The sequence below is a fragment of the Colletotrichum jinshuiense genome, chromosome 3 (assembly GCF_051148585.1).
Source record: "Colletotrichum jinshuiense chromosome 3, complete sequence".
Taxonomy (NCBI): domain Eukaryota; kingdom Fungi; phylum Ascomycota; class Sordariomycetes; order Glomerellales; family Glomerellaceae; genus Colletotrichum; species Colletotrichum jinshuiense.
The window spans coordinates 4,957,759-4,972,402 of record NC_139310.1 but is presented as its reverse complement, the minus strand read 5'-3'; the positions used below and the strand labels follow the sequence as shown (position 1 = coordinate 4,972,402).

The window sequence follows — 14,644 nt, the reverse complement described above, 5'->3', positions numbered from 1 at the left end:
ACATGGGTCTTTGTGCCGTGCTGCTATTCTTGGACTTGCAAAGTCGATCATCACGATAACCAACCCTCGACTGCCGCTTGCCCAGATCCAAACTATATAGACATCATGCCATCTTGACATCGATACTGCCTTTTCTCGCCTCATCTTGTTTCCTTTCATCATCAACTAACATATTCTTCTTCAACCTCTCCTTTCTTACCCGTTCGTTTCGTTTCTTCCCCTAGAGGGCTGGTCTTACGTTTTATCAATAATCTTCTTTTACTTTTTGTAACTTCTCGCTTCTCTTCTTCCTCTCCCTCGATCACTCTGTAGGCCCCCACGAGCGCTGGTTCCGTTCCCTACCTTCATTACAATGGCTTCCCGTCTCTTCACCATCGGCGCCTTCGCCGCCTCCGTCTCCCAGGTCCTGGCTTCGTGTGCCTACGGAACCCACCTCGATCCCCGTGCAGAGGGCACGGTCAAGGTCAATACCTTCTCTTACACCGGAAGCAATGTGAGTATTCCGCTTTCCTTGCGTCATTGAGCCTTTTCAGGACTGACAGCATCTCAAAGGGTCCCTTGAACTGGGTTGCTTTGGACCCCGCTGCCAACGCCCTTTGCGCCACCGGAACTACGCAGTCCCCCATCGACATGGTTACTGGCTCCTTCAACGTCCTCCCCGGCAACGCCCTCAACCTCGAGATTCCCGACATGGCCGAGGGCACCGAGTTTGAAAACCTTGGAACCACAGTCGAGGTTATCGCCAAGGGTGGCTCCATGCAGGTCGGCGGCACCAACTTCACCCTCCAGCAGTTCCACTTCCACCTGCCCAGCGAGCACCTCGATGCCGGAAGAAGCATGGCTATGGAGATGCACATGGTCTTCGAGGGCGCCAACCAGGAAATCGCCGTCATCGGCACCTACATCGACGTGGAGCAGGGCGCTGCCGCCGCTGCCCCCGTTGCTGAGGCTCCCGCCGTTGAGGCTCCCGCCGCCGAGGCTCCCGCTGGACAGAACAAGACCGCCGAACGACGAAGCAAGCTGGCCCGCCGCCTTGCCGCTGGCGCGCAGGCTGCCCAATTGGCCGAGGAGGTCAAGGCTATTCCTACCATGGGCACCAACCCCATCAAGGCAGAGGCTGCCTCTTCCAGCTTGTTGGAAACCGTCTTCACCTCCCTCGATGCCATCAAGGAGCCCGGAACCGTCACCAAGACTGGCGCATTGAACATGCAAGAGGTCGTCACTCTGCTCAGCGCTGGCAGTTTCCAGAGGTACGAATTGTGTTTGATCCTTTCCTGATGGCCTATATCTAACGCCCGCTTCTCCAGCTACATGGGATCCCTCACCACTCCCCCCTGCAGTGAGGGCGTTCAGTGGCTCGTCTCGACCCAGCGTCTCATGGTCCAGCCCCAGACCTTCAACGCCGTCCGCGATGTCATCGGCTTCAACTCGCGCTTCCCCCAGAACGCCCTCGGCCAGACCAACATCCTTCAGGTTGCTCAGCAGAGTCTCACGACTGCGAACATTGCCAACCCCGCTGCCGCCGCTCCTGCCGCCGCGCCTGTTGCCGCCGCCCCCGCCGCTCCAGCCAGCGAGGCTGCCGCTCCGGCCGCGCACGCTTAAATTACCCAACGCGGGACGGGGACGACTGCGGAAGACACAGCGTCCTGATGGGACATTGAGACTCATTCAGCGCAGTGGGATGAACTGGGACATGCGATGATGCTTAATGCCTGTTTAGAGTTCGGCTGTACCCTGGTGTCATGCGTGTCAATGGGTGAAGGGGGAATATCCGTCGGAAAAGAAAACCCCGGGCACGGCTTGTGCAGCTGAGACAAGACTACTACTTCCCGCCAGCCAGCTGCGCGCATGTCAAAGCAAGACTAATTGACGGATAGTTTGTGCCTGGGCAATCCTTCTCCTTCCATTGTACTCTGTTTATTATTGTGCAGGATCGTGGTTCCTCGGGCTGTAGTGCAACTGTCGATGATGTCCTCATGACGGCGGCCTGGCACATCTTGCCTGGCAGTATATCCTGTATGTTTACAATACAGGTTAGGATGAAGGGCGTGGCAATAGTTTGGATGGGCGATGGGAACAGTGTCATGGAGGAGATACCACGGGACTCTGGGGTGCCAATGCACTGCGATTGAGTCAAGATACCTAATAATGATCTGGTCGAAAACAGACGGGGTTGAATAGCTAGATTCGGCGAGTTTAGAATACACGAGTCATCCTCACGTTCTCTTGGCCAGATTGAGCGACTGTAATGCATAATCCACAAGTTGGGCAGTGCGAGAGGCGAGGTCCGAGTCAATGGCAGGATGATCTACCATGGTGTGGTCGTGTACTGTCTGCCAAGATATCAAGGAACCAAGAACTGCCAAAATAGAAGCGGGATGCGCGCCCACTCCTTTACCTTCATCTTCATATAAACAATAGGGCATTCTGAATTACCCCTGCGGGTTGGTCAACGCCAACGAGGCTCGGCTTGGCGGCTCTTTTTTGGCAATCTTCGTTTGTGCTCAAACGTTTGCCCACTTTATATGGCAGGGATCGATGGGTGAGGGAGGGCTAGCGGCAGAGTGATTGTATACACGTGTGAAAGAGATAGCGAGAGAGAGAGAGAGAGTCGCGAGTCGCGGCCGCTCGAGCAGCGGCAGCAAATCAAAAGCCGCCGGCCCTGGGTGTCCCGTTTTGGGGATGCGCTCGGCAGGTAAAAGCGCCGTTTTAGTTAGCCTCCCTCCCTCTCACGGGGGCCGTTGGGAGGGACGTGCCTGCCGCTCACGGGCTTTGCCGATTGCGTACGGGCGGTGCTTCTTTTTTGGGAGGGGGAGCCAAGATGTCGGGGACGTGTTTCCTGCGGGTGCCGTATCGGTGGCATTTAGATTAAAAAGGTTGCGATCGCAATACATAAAAGACTTGGCTTCTCTGCCCTACGTCGATGGTTTTGTTTTTATGAGGGGATGGGGTTGTTATTACCTTTGTACGTTTTTGAACTTGCAGTTATTTTTACATTTTCTTTTTAGTAGAATGCCGGTACTGTGAGCGGTAGTTGAATCGGGCGTCGGCAGTTGAGCATGCATGTGCTCCTGTCAAGTCCCCAACGCCCCCTGGGCCTGAAGCCACACTCAACTTGTTAATCCTTTGCAAGTGTCTAAATCTGTTGGAGAAAAAGGCAGGGGAGTAGCTGGGCTCTGTGTTCGTGCCATGTCCTTCTTCCCCCGCATGCAGCATTGGTCTGATTGTATGGACCGTTTGATGGGAATGGGGTGTCGTTCCTTTTTCCTTTCCTTTCCGAATATAAATAAAAATTAATATAAAAAATTGGATCGCGCTCCTCCCGACGATGTGCATGATGCGCGTCTTTGATGGTGTGTGTGGCTCACCCCGGTAATTCGGCTCCGCTTCCGGTTGTTGGCGCCGGCTCCGAACCGTGGGGGGGAAGTGTGGGGGAGGCGGAGGCGGCAGTTGACCTGCATAAAGAGGAAGAGGAAGAGTGCCGGTAGGGAGGGGAACGTTGCATGCGAGTCTTGGAGACGGCGGGATACTGCATAGTGAGTTTATGTAGTCATGTTTTCGTCGTCGATGGTTTTTTTTTTCTTTTTCATTTGCTTAGTCTTCTTTTCTTGGTCGGTTTTCTACCTGGGCGCCGAATGATAATCTGTAGCAAAATCCCTATTTACCTTCACTCAACTCCCAAAAGGTTGCAGAATGCACTGGCTCCATCAGCGCAGTCAGATCGCCTTTTGTTTTGTTTAGTATCAGTACGGCCCTTGAAGAGGATCGAGGCGGTCTATTACATGCCAGTGAGGAGTGTAGCGGCAATGGGGTCATGGAAGCGATAGATCTCTACTCTTCATGTAGAACTAACACGCCCTGGCAGTGCTGGAGCTGGGAATTGGAATTAATTACGGTCTTCCTGAAGCAGTGTTAAACTCGGACGCTTTTCATAAGCGGAGTACGTGAGGTGCAGTATACTGCAGTCGAGAAGTTGCCCGCAGGAGCAGGAAAGGATCACAATGTAAACATTAGAATCCGCAAGTCCTGTCAGCTTCAGGGCTTCGATGCAGTGCCGTTTCGAGGGCCGCTCGTCATCGGAAGACGCCTGTCGGTCTCACAGCTGCATACTTGCGAACGCTTCTGTCGATGACCGGCAGTTTAGTATCCAAGGTATGGTAACCTTCAAATAGGTGCAGGACGAGGAAGATCGCATTCCATGTTGACCTGGTACCACGGAGTTCAACTAGCCATACCCCAGACTGGTTGCTGGTGTTCAAATGCCAATGACTCCCGATACACATTGTCGGCCTTTTTGTCTATTCTCACACCAACTCCAACTTATTCAGTGTTTGACATTTTCACGCCGTCGCTGTTTATTCAGTCCAATCATGCAGAGTCGACAGAACATCTAAAGGTTTGGTCTAGTTAAAAAGTTTGTTCTTCGTCTCCAACCGGTTCCCCTTTGTCTGCACACGAGCCACACTCGCTCGTATACCGAGTATCGCAACGACTTCTCCATGAATACCAAGTTGCAGGAATCGGGGACCCTCGTTGAACCCCGTCCCAGCTGCAACGGGGCCCACCCGGCGCCGGCCGGCACCGGCACTATCGGGTTTACTAAAGAACCCCCCTCCCCCAAAACCAACACGATCGAGTCTCTTGCACTAGCGCGTGGATGCGTGGGGTTAGCATCGGGAAATTCGAGCGCCATTTCCGCAACGGCGTCAAGCTTGGCCCCCAGCTTCACATGCAGGCAATGGCGTGGAGGCTGGGAACAATGGGAAAAGAGGGAGGGGGGGCAGGGGGGAGGGGGAAGGGAAGTCTGTCAGCCCGCAGCAGGATATAACCCTGCTCAGAGGTCATCCGGACCATTGTTTTCCTTGATTGTTCGCCGGTTTGTCGCAAAAGAGAAAAGAAAAATACCGACCGAATAGAGGGAGCTCGCTCGGGACTGATCGCAATTCAATTCTTCTCTGGCGACTACCGCAACAGAGCCTTTTTCTTTCTTTCTCGATCATGCCCACCTCTTGACGACCAACCTTTGGGAGGATCCGGACGACGTCATCGGCGGGCGAGTGAGACCCGTAAGGGGGGTTCAGAACCTCCACCCGGGGGCCGGCAATCAGGGAGGGTGGTGTGGAACGATTGTAGATAAGGCCTTCACTCATCCTTCATCCGCGACTGGGGCGGACCAGTCATACTTGGGATCTTTGGATATTCTTCATTCTTTCTTTTTTCTCTCGGCAAGGGGCAAAGGCTTGTCCTGGATGAGCGATTCGACAGCGGTAAAGCCATGCCCTTCCCGGTCCTCTCCAAAGAACCCATACCCGGCCTCTCGCTCTCGGCGGCCGGCCTCGTCGCCCTCGCGGACCTCCAGACCATCGCCAACCGCACCGCGCTCACGGGCACGTCCTCGTGGTTCGACGCCCTGGTCCTCGCGCCGGGCCTGCACTACCAGCAGGCAGCCGACGGGGTCGCGGGGGGCAGCGGCGCCGTCACCGCCGAGACCTCGGCGGCGTTCGGCTTCGGCGGGGGCGGAAGGAGCCAGGGGACCGGGGGTGTCGGCGGCGGCGGGGTCTTTGGCACGCAGGCGCTCCCCGGTGGCAGGAGGAAGGACCTGAGGGTGACGAACCCGGGGATGCTGCTCTTCCTGTCGAGGCTGGGCGTGCAGGAGGAGCGGGCAAAGGAGAAGGAGGAGCGGAGGCGGAAGCGGGCGGGCGGCGGGGTCGAGGCTTTCGGCACGGGGGCCGGGGCCGGGGCTTGGGCCGGCGAAAAGGTCATCACGCTCGACATCGGCACGCTCGGCGGCGGCGGGCGGAAGCGGCGGGGCCGGGCCTTTGCGGACGACGGGGACTGGGAGTTTGAGCGGGGGAGCCATCTGCTCTACCTCGCGAGCCCCGTCCTCACGCTCGCGGCCCTGGCGTTTATGATTCTGATGGCGGATTGTGAGTGATGCCACCACCACCCCTCCCCCGTGTTCCGCAGCCCCTCATGATGAATGGCCTGATCGCGTTCCCGGTTCAGGACCTCCCTCCTACTCTATATCAAACCGGTATCGGTGTGACACTGACGTCTCCAGGGTGGGGTCTCGCCTCGATCCTGGCCCTCATCGCCTCCCGCATCCTCAACATATACATCATCAAACAGCGCACTCCCCTCCCGCCGCCGCCTCCGCCGCCGCCGCCGTCGGCCCCTCCGTCTTTCGCTGCCGCGGCCGCCTCGCCCGCCACCAAGCTGTCGGAGTACCTCGTGCCGCTCTCGCCGTCCCTGACGGTCCGCATGCGCGGCCCGGCGGCCGACCTGGCGGCCCTGACGACGGACGCCTGGCTGCTCTCCAAGACGGCGGTGCAGGGCTACCTCGAGGCGACGGCGAAGCTGGCCGTGTACCTCGTGGCCGTCTTCAGCGGCAACGTCTCACAGGCGGGCAACCTCGTGCTCCTGGTCCTGCTGCTGGCTAGCGCGGGGTTGCTGGGGCTGAGCAACGGGTTCATCAAGGGGGTCAAGGGCAAGGGGCGCGTCGCGCGGGTGTGGGACGGGGGCGCGGGAAGTGGGGGAGGGACGAGGAGGGACGGGAGGGGGACGGGGCGGGAGGGGCCAGAGAATGGCGCGGATGGCGTGGATGGCGTGGATTGGAGCGCGCAGGTCGGCAGGGTCGTGAGGGACCCGTACCCGTTCGAAGGGAGCGTCGAGTATACGTAGCACGGAGGGAGGGAAACATACGAGTTGGGGGTGGGGGGTTGAACGGGATCGCGCGGAGGCGAATCCATTAGACGCGCGTTTCGGTAGGGGGACGTGGAGGACGCCCGGAAGCCATTGCATATTCTCCCCATCTAGACATTAGCCAGGCAACATCATAAACATTGTTCAAGTCTCGAGCGTGCCTGGGGCCTGTCGTCGACTAGGCCAAGTTCGTCCGACCGGTCTAGATAGGCAGTTTCCATACGACATTGTATTTGCTGCATTATAATATCAATACCAATGCCAATAGTCTTGCCGCGTTCGACCCGGCGGGAGGGATTGTGATACGCGGATGGCCGTGGTGGCTGACACATGCGGGGTGGAAGAGTAACGGGACCACCATTCCTGGCTGTTTTGTTTGTATTGGGCAACATTCCCCGGGGGGGAGGGAAGATGTTCGTCCCTTGCTCGGCCGTGCCGATGTGCGGAGACGGGCCGACCTTTAAGCAGCGTCCATGGGAAGGAGAGAACACGTCCTAAGCGAGCATCATTCCTGGCGTCCAATGTTCTACCACGTACAAAAATAGAACGAGGGCGCCGAGGGTTTGTCTGAGTACCCCGAAACCGAGGCTACTTCAGGTGCTGTTACGCTGGCGTCTATAAGACGAACCTACCTTTTCTATACTCTAAAAGCGGATTATGTACATTTGATGTCAGGGGTAGCAGAAGTAGCAGAACCCCATCATATATTGTGACAAGCACATCGTTGTTGAGGTTTGGGAGATCGGTCATCATCTCGGGGCGACTAAATGGCTGATATACATGGGCTATTCTCTGGCATGCACGAGAGACAGAACCAAGACATGAGGAATGGCACCTATGACAACAAACATACCCCAAGAGTATCTCACGTATGGGACAGAACCTAGAACACTCGAACAGCAAGATGGGGATGAGAAGGGCCATCAACAGGATTCGGTCTACGGTCTAATGGTTTCTATCCATGTTGTCGACCGGCACGGTCACGGCAAGTAAATGATACTGGCACAATGGGATTTCACAGACAAGAACCGAATCGCTCAGCATTTCCTTCTCGTCTACTTTCTAAACATTAATTCAGCCAACACCGCACACGTCCACCATGTTCCTTTTTGGTTGTCCTGTTCCCCCCTTCCCTTCCCCTTCCCCTCCATACTCCATGCTATAAATGTACTCGTCGTCTGCGATGACACAAAAAAAGAGAAACTCAAAGAGGGGTATATATACCAAATCCCGACCGCACGCTCTCCATCTCTTTTACGTGTAGGAAATGAAAACAAAGATGCAATGTCTTCTATTTTACAGAGTCCAAAAAAAAAAGTCGAAAAGCAAAAAGAAAAAAAGAAGAGAATAAAAGAGGGCCTCTCAGAGGAAAATTTGAACGTAGGGAGTTGTTGTCTTCGTATATTACATGGGCCGTTCATTCGTCGCCGACTCCTCGCAGCACTTGACAATCTCGCAGAGAGAGCGCATGACGAAGGAGTTGACCTCGCTGGATGGCTCGCTCGCGACGTGGGCTGACGAGCCCTCGGCGCTCAACGTCGTCACGAGGCGGGCGATGCACAGCGACAGGCCGTGCTGGAGGTCGCGGAGCGGGACCTCGGACACGGGGGTCGGCGTGGCGGGCTTCGGCGGCAGGACGGACTGGCGTGATTGGCCCCCGCGCAGGCTCAGGAACATGCTGGAGCGCTTACGCAGCGACGGCGGGGGACGCGGCGGCGGCGCCATGTCTTGCGTGCCCTGCAGACCGAGCAGCGAGGCGGCCTTCTTGGGGATGGATTCGTCCATGCTACTGGAAGTGGTCTCGGGGCTCCCCGGCGTTGGGGGCCTCAGGCCGGACTGGATCATGGGCGCGAGGTAGTTGTAGGCGACGATGTGAGCGTAGAGGGCGTCGCAGAGGTAGTCTGAGCCGTGGGGGAAGACGCTGCGGAGGCGCGACCACTGGGGTGGCGTTAGGGTCGCTGCCGAGGGGGAGGTGGGCGAGATGTCCAGGTTGGGCGATGAATTGTGGGAGCAGCAACGGCGGTTGAGTGCGGCAGAGTTGTTACGCCGTTGGCCCAGCCACTTCCAGCGTTTGGGGGAGGCCGGCGGCGTGTCTGGGCGCAGACCTTCTGGCGGTTGCCGTACTTTGCGGGAGTAGGTCCGGATAGTCTCGATCGAGAGACTGGAGCAGAGGAGCATGGTCTCGGGGAAGCAGGTCACCGAGACGCGGAGAGACTCCATGACGTTGGGGGGGAGAGGAATGCGGCGGCTTTGGTCGTCTGAGGGAGGCGGCGGGAGGTCGATGGGGTCCTCCAGCCACGAGTAGGATGCGCTCACGGATGAGGTTGGCCGAGATCTGACTTTGACTTGAGACCTGGGACGGGCTGTCGGGGGTGCTCTCGAGTCGGAGCCTGACGTCGTATGCGGCGTTACCAGCAAAGGGGGGGCGAGAATTTGATCATCCTCGGCATCGAGGCATCGGAACCAGGGCTCGAGTTCCTCCTTGAGGTCGGAGATGATGGAGCTCCGATCGGTGCCCGGTGCGACGACATGATCAGAAGGTGGGTAGTAGGAGGACGAGGAAGTATGCGAACGCGAACGAGACCGGGAAGCGATAACTTTACGGGCGTCATCGGTAAAAGAGACGCGGTGCTTCAGAGATGAGCAGCGTGTGGGGACTGCGATGTCGATGGAGTGAAGCGAATGAAGCGAGTGGATCGAGTGCCGGTTCTGCTCTCTGGTAGCAGCCGTCGTCGTCGTCGTCGTCGTCGAGTCTATGTGCACGCTCCGTGGCCGGCTGGCAGGGCGTGTGTAGCCCTCGAACGGGTTGGAGAGCCGGCGCGTAGTGGCTGCGGGATTGGCGGTTTTCGCCCGGGGCGGGGATTCGTTAATCGATCTGTTGCCCAATCGCGATAGCGGCCGCACCGGCTTGACCGGCGTGATCACGGGCGATTGGGCCAGGCTCTTGCCGAGTTCGGGATGGTCTGCGGGAGCATCGGGCTCAAAGTCCATCCAACTCTCTAGGCTGCCTTCGGGCTCGTCTCCGAAGGATATCATACGCTTGTGCGAGCCTGCAGTCTGTGATTGGCTGAAGGCGGTGATGGTGGTGTCAGTCGTCATGACGGACTGCTGGCGGATTTGCGGCGACTCGGCAGCATCGTCGTCGGCGTCGACGTCGTTCCCGGTCATGCTGAAGGAGTCGCCGCTGGAGCTCGAGGAGGCGTCCGAGATGTCATGCTCGCTCACGCCGCTGGCGGAGCTCTTCTCCTCAATGGCACCCAAGGGTTGGAACTGCTGGACGCCGTTGGGGTGACACGGAGCGCCCATTATCGAGGGAGGCTCGGCCGAGTCGTGCCAGTCGCCTTCGTCGGATGCGAGGGCTGGCGAGGGCGCTCCAGCCGTCATGTTTTTGGCGGCGAAGATGAGGCTGGAGAACTCAAGGTCCTGAGCCAGCAGCTCCGGCAGATTGCAGTCCATGGTCGGCTCCGCGGTTTCGGTCATGATGCCGGTTCGGAGGCATATATGCTCGGCCTGGTATCCGTACAAGACGTGGGTCTGGGGTTGATCGTGAGGTTGTTCTTGTTGGGGTGGTTGAGGCTGGGACGGCGGGGTGTTGGAGCTGGAGTTGGAGCTGGAGGGGAGGGTCAGTGGCAGGAGATTTCTCATGCTCCGGACGGAGCGTCTCTGGCTTAAGACTGGCGAGCGGAATGTTTTAAAGGTTGTTGGAGAGATGTTCCCTGCAGGGAGCACCTCGCCCGGGTGTGGGGCAGGGAAGGGAGCTGGAACTTCTAACGCGAACATGGGGTGCATGCCACATGGGTTCATCTTCATGCCATTGGGCGACTGGCCGGAAAAGGGGAGAAATGCGCAAGGGAGGGCTCATCAGGCGGTGGCCACTGGGAGCTGCGCAGCCTTTAAGTTGCCAGGGCTGACGACAGGGAAGGAATGGAGACGTGAATTCAATGCTCCAGCGTGAATGGACATCAGTGCTCATGGCCATGTCCGTGGGTAGAGAACGGAGCAGTAAGGCAGAGGAAGGGGCTCACTAGTAGGGATCAACGCTCGAATGCAAGCCGAAAAAAGACGACGAGGTCGGATCCGGTATCCCCAAGAGGGGGACCCGGGGGACGGGGACGCGGCGAGATGAGAGGGACGAGAGCACAATGAGAAAGAAGCCTGCTGCGCGAGTATGGATGACAAAGATTGCTCTCAAGATTGGCCCAGGGGGGGGAAGCTGCGTTGCGTACCTATGCCGTGGTACCACCGGCCAAGGAAGGGAACAACACACAAGACACAGCACAGCATACGCAGCATACAACACAACACAACACACATAACACACAACATACACAACATACCCACACCCAACACACACACCCACCACACACACTCCCAACACTACAAAACAAAACAACAACAACAGACCACACGGCATCAGCATCGGCATCAGCATCGGCATCGGCATCGGCATCGACCCTGCGCTGCGCTGCGCTGCTCTGCGCTTTCCCAAACACCTGGATGGGAATGTTGGGTTGCCACTGTTGGTTGCCGGCGCCCAGTGCCCAGTGTTGGCGCCCTTGCGCTTTTTTCGTCCGCACCTTGCCATGCGCCAGTAGCCAAAGCCGTCCCGTTCGCTTTAGCTCCTTTTCTCCTGCAGCTCCAGAGTCAGTGGGCACCCACTAGGAGGGCCGCCGGCAGAGCGCGCGCGCGAGAGTGAGGGTGAGTGAGAGCGTGTGAGAGAGAGAAATGCATGCACTTTCGTAAAAACGGCGCGAGGGCGCCAGTCCAGCGGGACTCCGGACCTCGCGGGGTGGGTAGCAGTATGGCCAGGTCAGGGGCAGCAGGCTTTTTGGCGTTCACAGAGTGAGGACCAGCAAGCATCTCTTCCCCGTTTTTTTTTTAGGCCCACACGGGGCGGAGAGGAGAGGTCGAAGAGAGGAAAAAAGCAATATGAGAGAAGCTTGGGTAAGGCCTTTTTGGGCTCTTCGATAATGCTACATAATACTACTACATAATGCTACGCTGGCAGCGGCCCATCGCCGCATATCTGCTCTGCATACAGTAGGTCGCTGCCCGTAGGGTTGTAAAAGGAATAGTGGCATTTCTTGGTAATAAGCTCGGTGGAGAGTCGTCCTCAAAGCATGTACCGCACTCATAAATCATATTGAATGAATTCCGCGTCCATGACACATGACCGTGTCCACCGCGGCATGTAGAATTAGGCAGTGAGATGCAGGATGAAAAGGGTTTTCGTCCGAGAAGAGTTGTGAAATCCGTGGGCAAATTACCCACCGCCGTTGTGCACGGTAACTTTCGATGCCACAGAAGAGGAAGAAGGAGGAATCGATCACAAATCAAGCTCGGGGCTGATCGAAGGGTCGAGAGAACAAACCTGACACCAACGACCAACACAACGGGTCGGACCCTGGCCATCGCTTAGTCCATCCATTATTAGTGCAGCCGGCTTGGGGGTGGCCGAAGCATATGTGCGCTGCTTGCCGCGTCTGTGTGTTGTTGCGTCTGCATCTGCACCTGCACCTGCAACTGCACCTACCTGCATGCGCATGCGCAGCCCTGTTCCAGGTAGAGCAGGTTGCCATGCAAACAGTAGCACAAGCATTCCAGCTGACGTCTGTGTAAAGGACCCTTTCACTCGCCGGCTCATTCGCTGCCATTTCGGGCGAGAGAGAGAGAGAGAGAGAGAGAGAGAGTGTGTGTGTGTGTGTGTGTGTGATTGCCGGAGAGCGAGAGAAGAGCACGCACCACACACATGTCAAATGGCGACGTCTCCAGACGTTGGGCAGCCCTTCGTCTCGGCACCGCGTTGGATCAGTGGTTGTCTCTCGGCTCTCCCTTTTGTTGTCCCCTTCAGGCTTGATTCCCCTGCCGAGATCAACAACAGGAGATTGGGGAGCGGCGCAGCAGAGGAGCAGGCCCTGATAGGGTGATGAGGGTCGGGACCCTGGTTCGAGTAACCTGGGCCTCAAATGGCCATCTGGGTCATGTTCTACGCCGCAGGTTTGCAATACTGCATGTCTGGGATTTTGCTCAATCCCAATGTCGGGCGACAGTCACACAAGCTGTGTCGCTGAGATTGAGAGGCTTGCGTCGCACCCCATCATCTGCCGCAATTACAGACCGCATGCATGCATCGGCAGTCTGTCTGCGCCGCAAGTGCTGTACACTACCGTACGTGGTAACCGCATCGCCACGCTCGTTGCCCCTCCGGCTTTGGAGCAGGCGGGCAGACAGGGCTCTGGGGGCATCATATTTCATCACTGGATTAAAATGCGACGTCGATTTGCGGCCTCCACCAGACGCCAGGGAGTTGGGCATGGGTAGGCCTGCTTGGCCAGGGATGTAAGTCAGCATGGGAAGATTTGACGACCCAGAGACAACGTCCTTCTGGCAAACCCGAGATCTCGACGACGCGTCTTTTGGATGGAGCTTTCGGGGGGGGGCTGACGGAGTGGTGATCTGTTTTTGTCCACCGTCATCTACCTGTCATTGCCAGTGGCGGAACAGTGTCGTATCTGGCGCTGTACCTGTCCTGTTTTGTCTCGGATGCCAGAGGGGACCGCTGCCGCCATCGCTATCGCTGTATGAAGTAGGAAAGACGGCCGGCAAATTGAACATGTGAATCAGGACGGCGCACTCGCGAGGCGACAGCTGAAAGGCCGAGATTGCTCAACTGTCAAGAGGCAGCAAGCAAGCAAGCATGACACTGGCGAGCTGCAGGCGAGGTTTGATTGCATCCATCCCGCCGCAGATGCACTCACATCGGGAGATGCGACGCCGGGAACACAGAGCTGACGAGGTAGCCGGCGATCTCTGGAGAAGAAGAAAGGCCCAGACTGTGCCGTGGTAGCGGTGAGCGATGGTAATGGCGTCGGTATGGAGCATGTAAGACAAGAGCAAGCTTGGGGGGGAGTTGTTTGCTTGGTGTTGTTGACTTGCGAGGAGGCTTGTTGAGATTCACGCAGGCTGCAGAAGAGAAGCGGAGGTGGCAACGGCGGGACCAAAAGAGGAGACTAGACTAGATTGTCTGGCTGACTGAGGTGGTTCAAGACATGGCGAGACATTGCAGTGGGCCCGTAAAGCCTCAGATGACTCCAGTGGCGCCAGCTAATGCTGCCGCAGAAACGACATGTCTCGCCTCAGAGCATGGCAGCAGCAGTTGGCCTGGCCGTGGTTGGTTGTCGGTGATGCAAGGTGAGTAGTGGAAGGTGAGACCCTGCGAGGCGAGCAAACACCCGAGTCCACCACTCAAGTGCGAGGGCTCGTTGCCAACCGCCGAGAGCGCCGCCTGTTAGCGTCTTTAGGGCGGTGCGGCAGCGACCTTGGGCTCTTGGGAGGCTGTAAGGGAAAGGCTGGTGGCTGGAGCGCAGCAGGCGTACCGGCCGCTTTGCCTCTGTGGCGTCCAAGCGAGGTCGATTCTAGCGGATATCGGCTGTTAGCGTCCCCTAACCGGCCGGCGGCCTGAGCCACCTCGCATGGTATTTTGAACCGCACAGGGATATCCGTAGTGTATCCGTAGGGTAAGGTAGGCAGAGAGCCATCCAACCGCGGCCGCGGTGGGGCGGCCGCGCCTTTCCCTCTCCGCGCTCCAGTCCCGCGGCCGCGGTCTCTATCGATAATGAATTTTGAGTGGGCTCGAATTTTTTCATCGTCTCTGTACATCGCATCGCAGGCCAGCCTCATCAAGTGTCAACGACACATCACATCTTGCAAGCTTTAACAACTGCTGTCTCAAAGCCACCAGTGCGCTGGCGTGTCATATACGCCTCAAATAATATCGGCTCTTTTTATTTTTCTTCTTCCTTTTTTGACGAACCAATCGCAAACAGCCCTTTTTCCCGGTCCAGCGCCTCCGTCTTTGTGTCTACCACACTCACTCAGAGAAAGAGATCCGAGTCCATCATCAAGCCCCCCAAACGTGGCCACGAAGACTCGGGATATTCTT

General features: G+C 57.4%; 3 protein-coding genes across 3 annotated transcripts; 2 read left to right on the top strand and 1 right to left on the bottom strand.

The window, feature by feature from the left end:
* Positions 1-352: 352 nt before the first annotated feature.
* On the top strand, positions 353-1,602 carry EsH8_III_001301 (alpha carbonic anhydrase; the record flags this gene model as incomplete). Its single annotated transcript, XM_083263026.1, has 3 exons — positions 353-493; positions 553-1,250; positions 1,308-1,602. 3 exons carry the CDS (start codon positions 353-355, stop codon positions 1,600-1,602), a joined length of 1,134 nt encoding a protein of 377 aa, XP_083123513.1.
* A 3,673-nt stretch (positions 1,603-5,275) lies between these two features.
* On the top strand, positions 5,276-6,681 carry EsH8_III_001300 (uncharacterized protein; the record flags this gene model as incomplete). Its single annotated transcript, XM_083263025.1, has 2 exons — positions 5,276-5,927; positions 6,062-6,681. 2 exons carry the CDS (start codon positions 5,276-5,278, stop codon positions 6,679-6,681), a joined length of 1,272 nt encoding a protein of 423 aa, XP_083123512.1.
* A 1,425-nt stretch (positions 6,682-8,106) lies between these two features.
* On the bottom strand, positions 8,107-10,506 carry EsH8_III_001299 (uncharacterized protein; the record flags this gene model as incomplete). Its single annotated transcript, XM_083263024.1, has 1 exon — positions 8,107-10,506. The coding sequence occupies one exon, from the start codon at positions 10,504-10,506 to the stop codon at positions 8,107-8,109; it is 2,400 nt and encodes a 799-aa protein (XP_083123511.1).
* Positions 10,507-14,644: the final 4,138 nt, after the last annotated feature.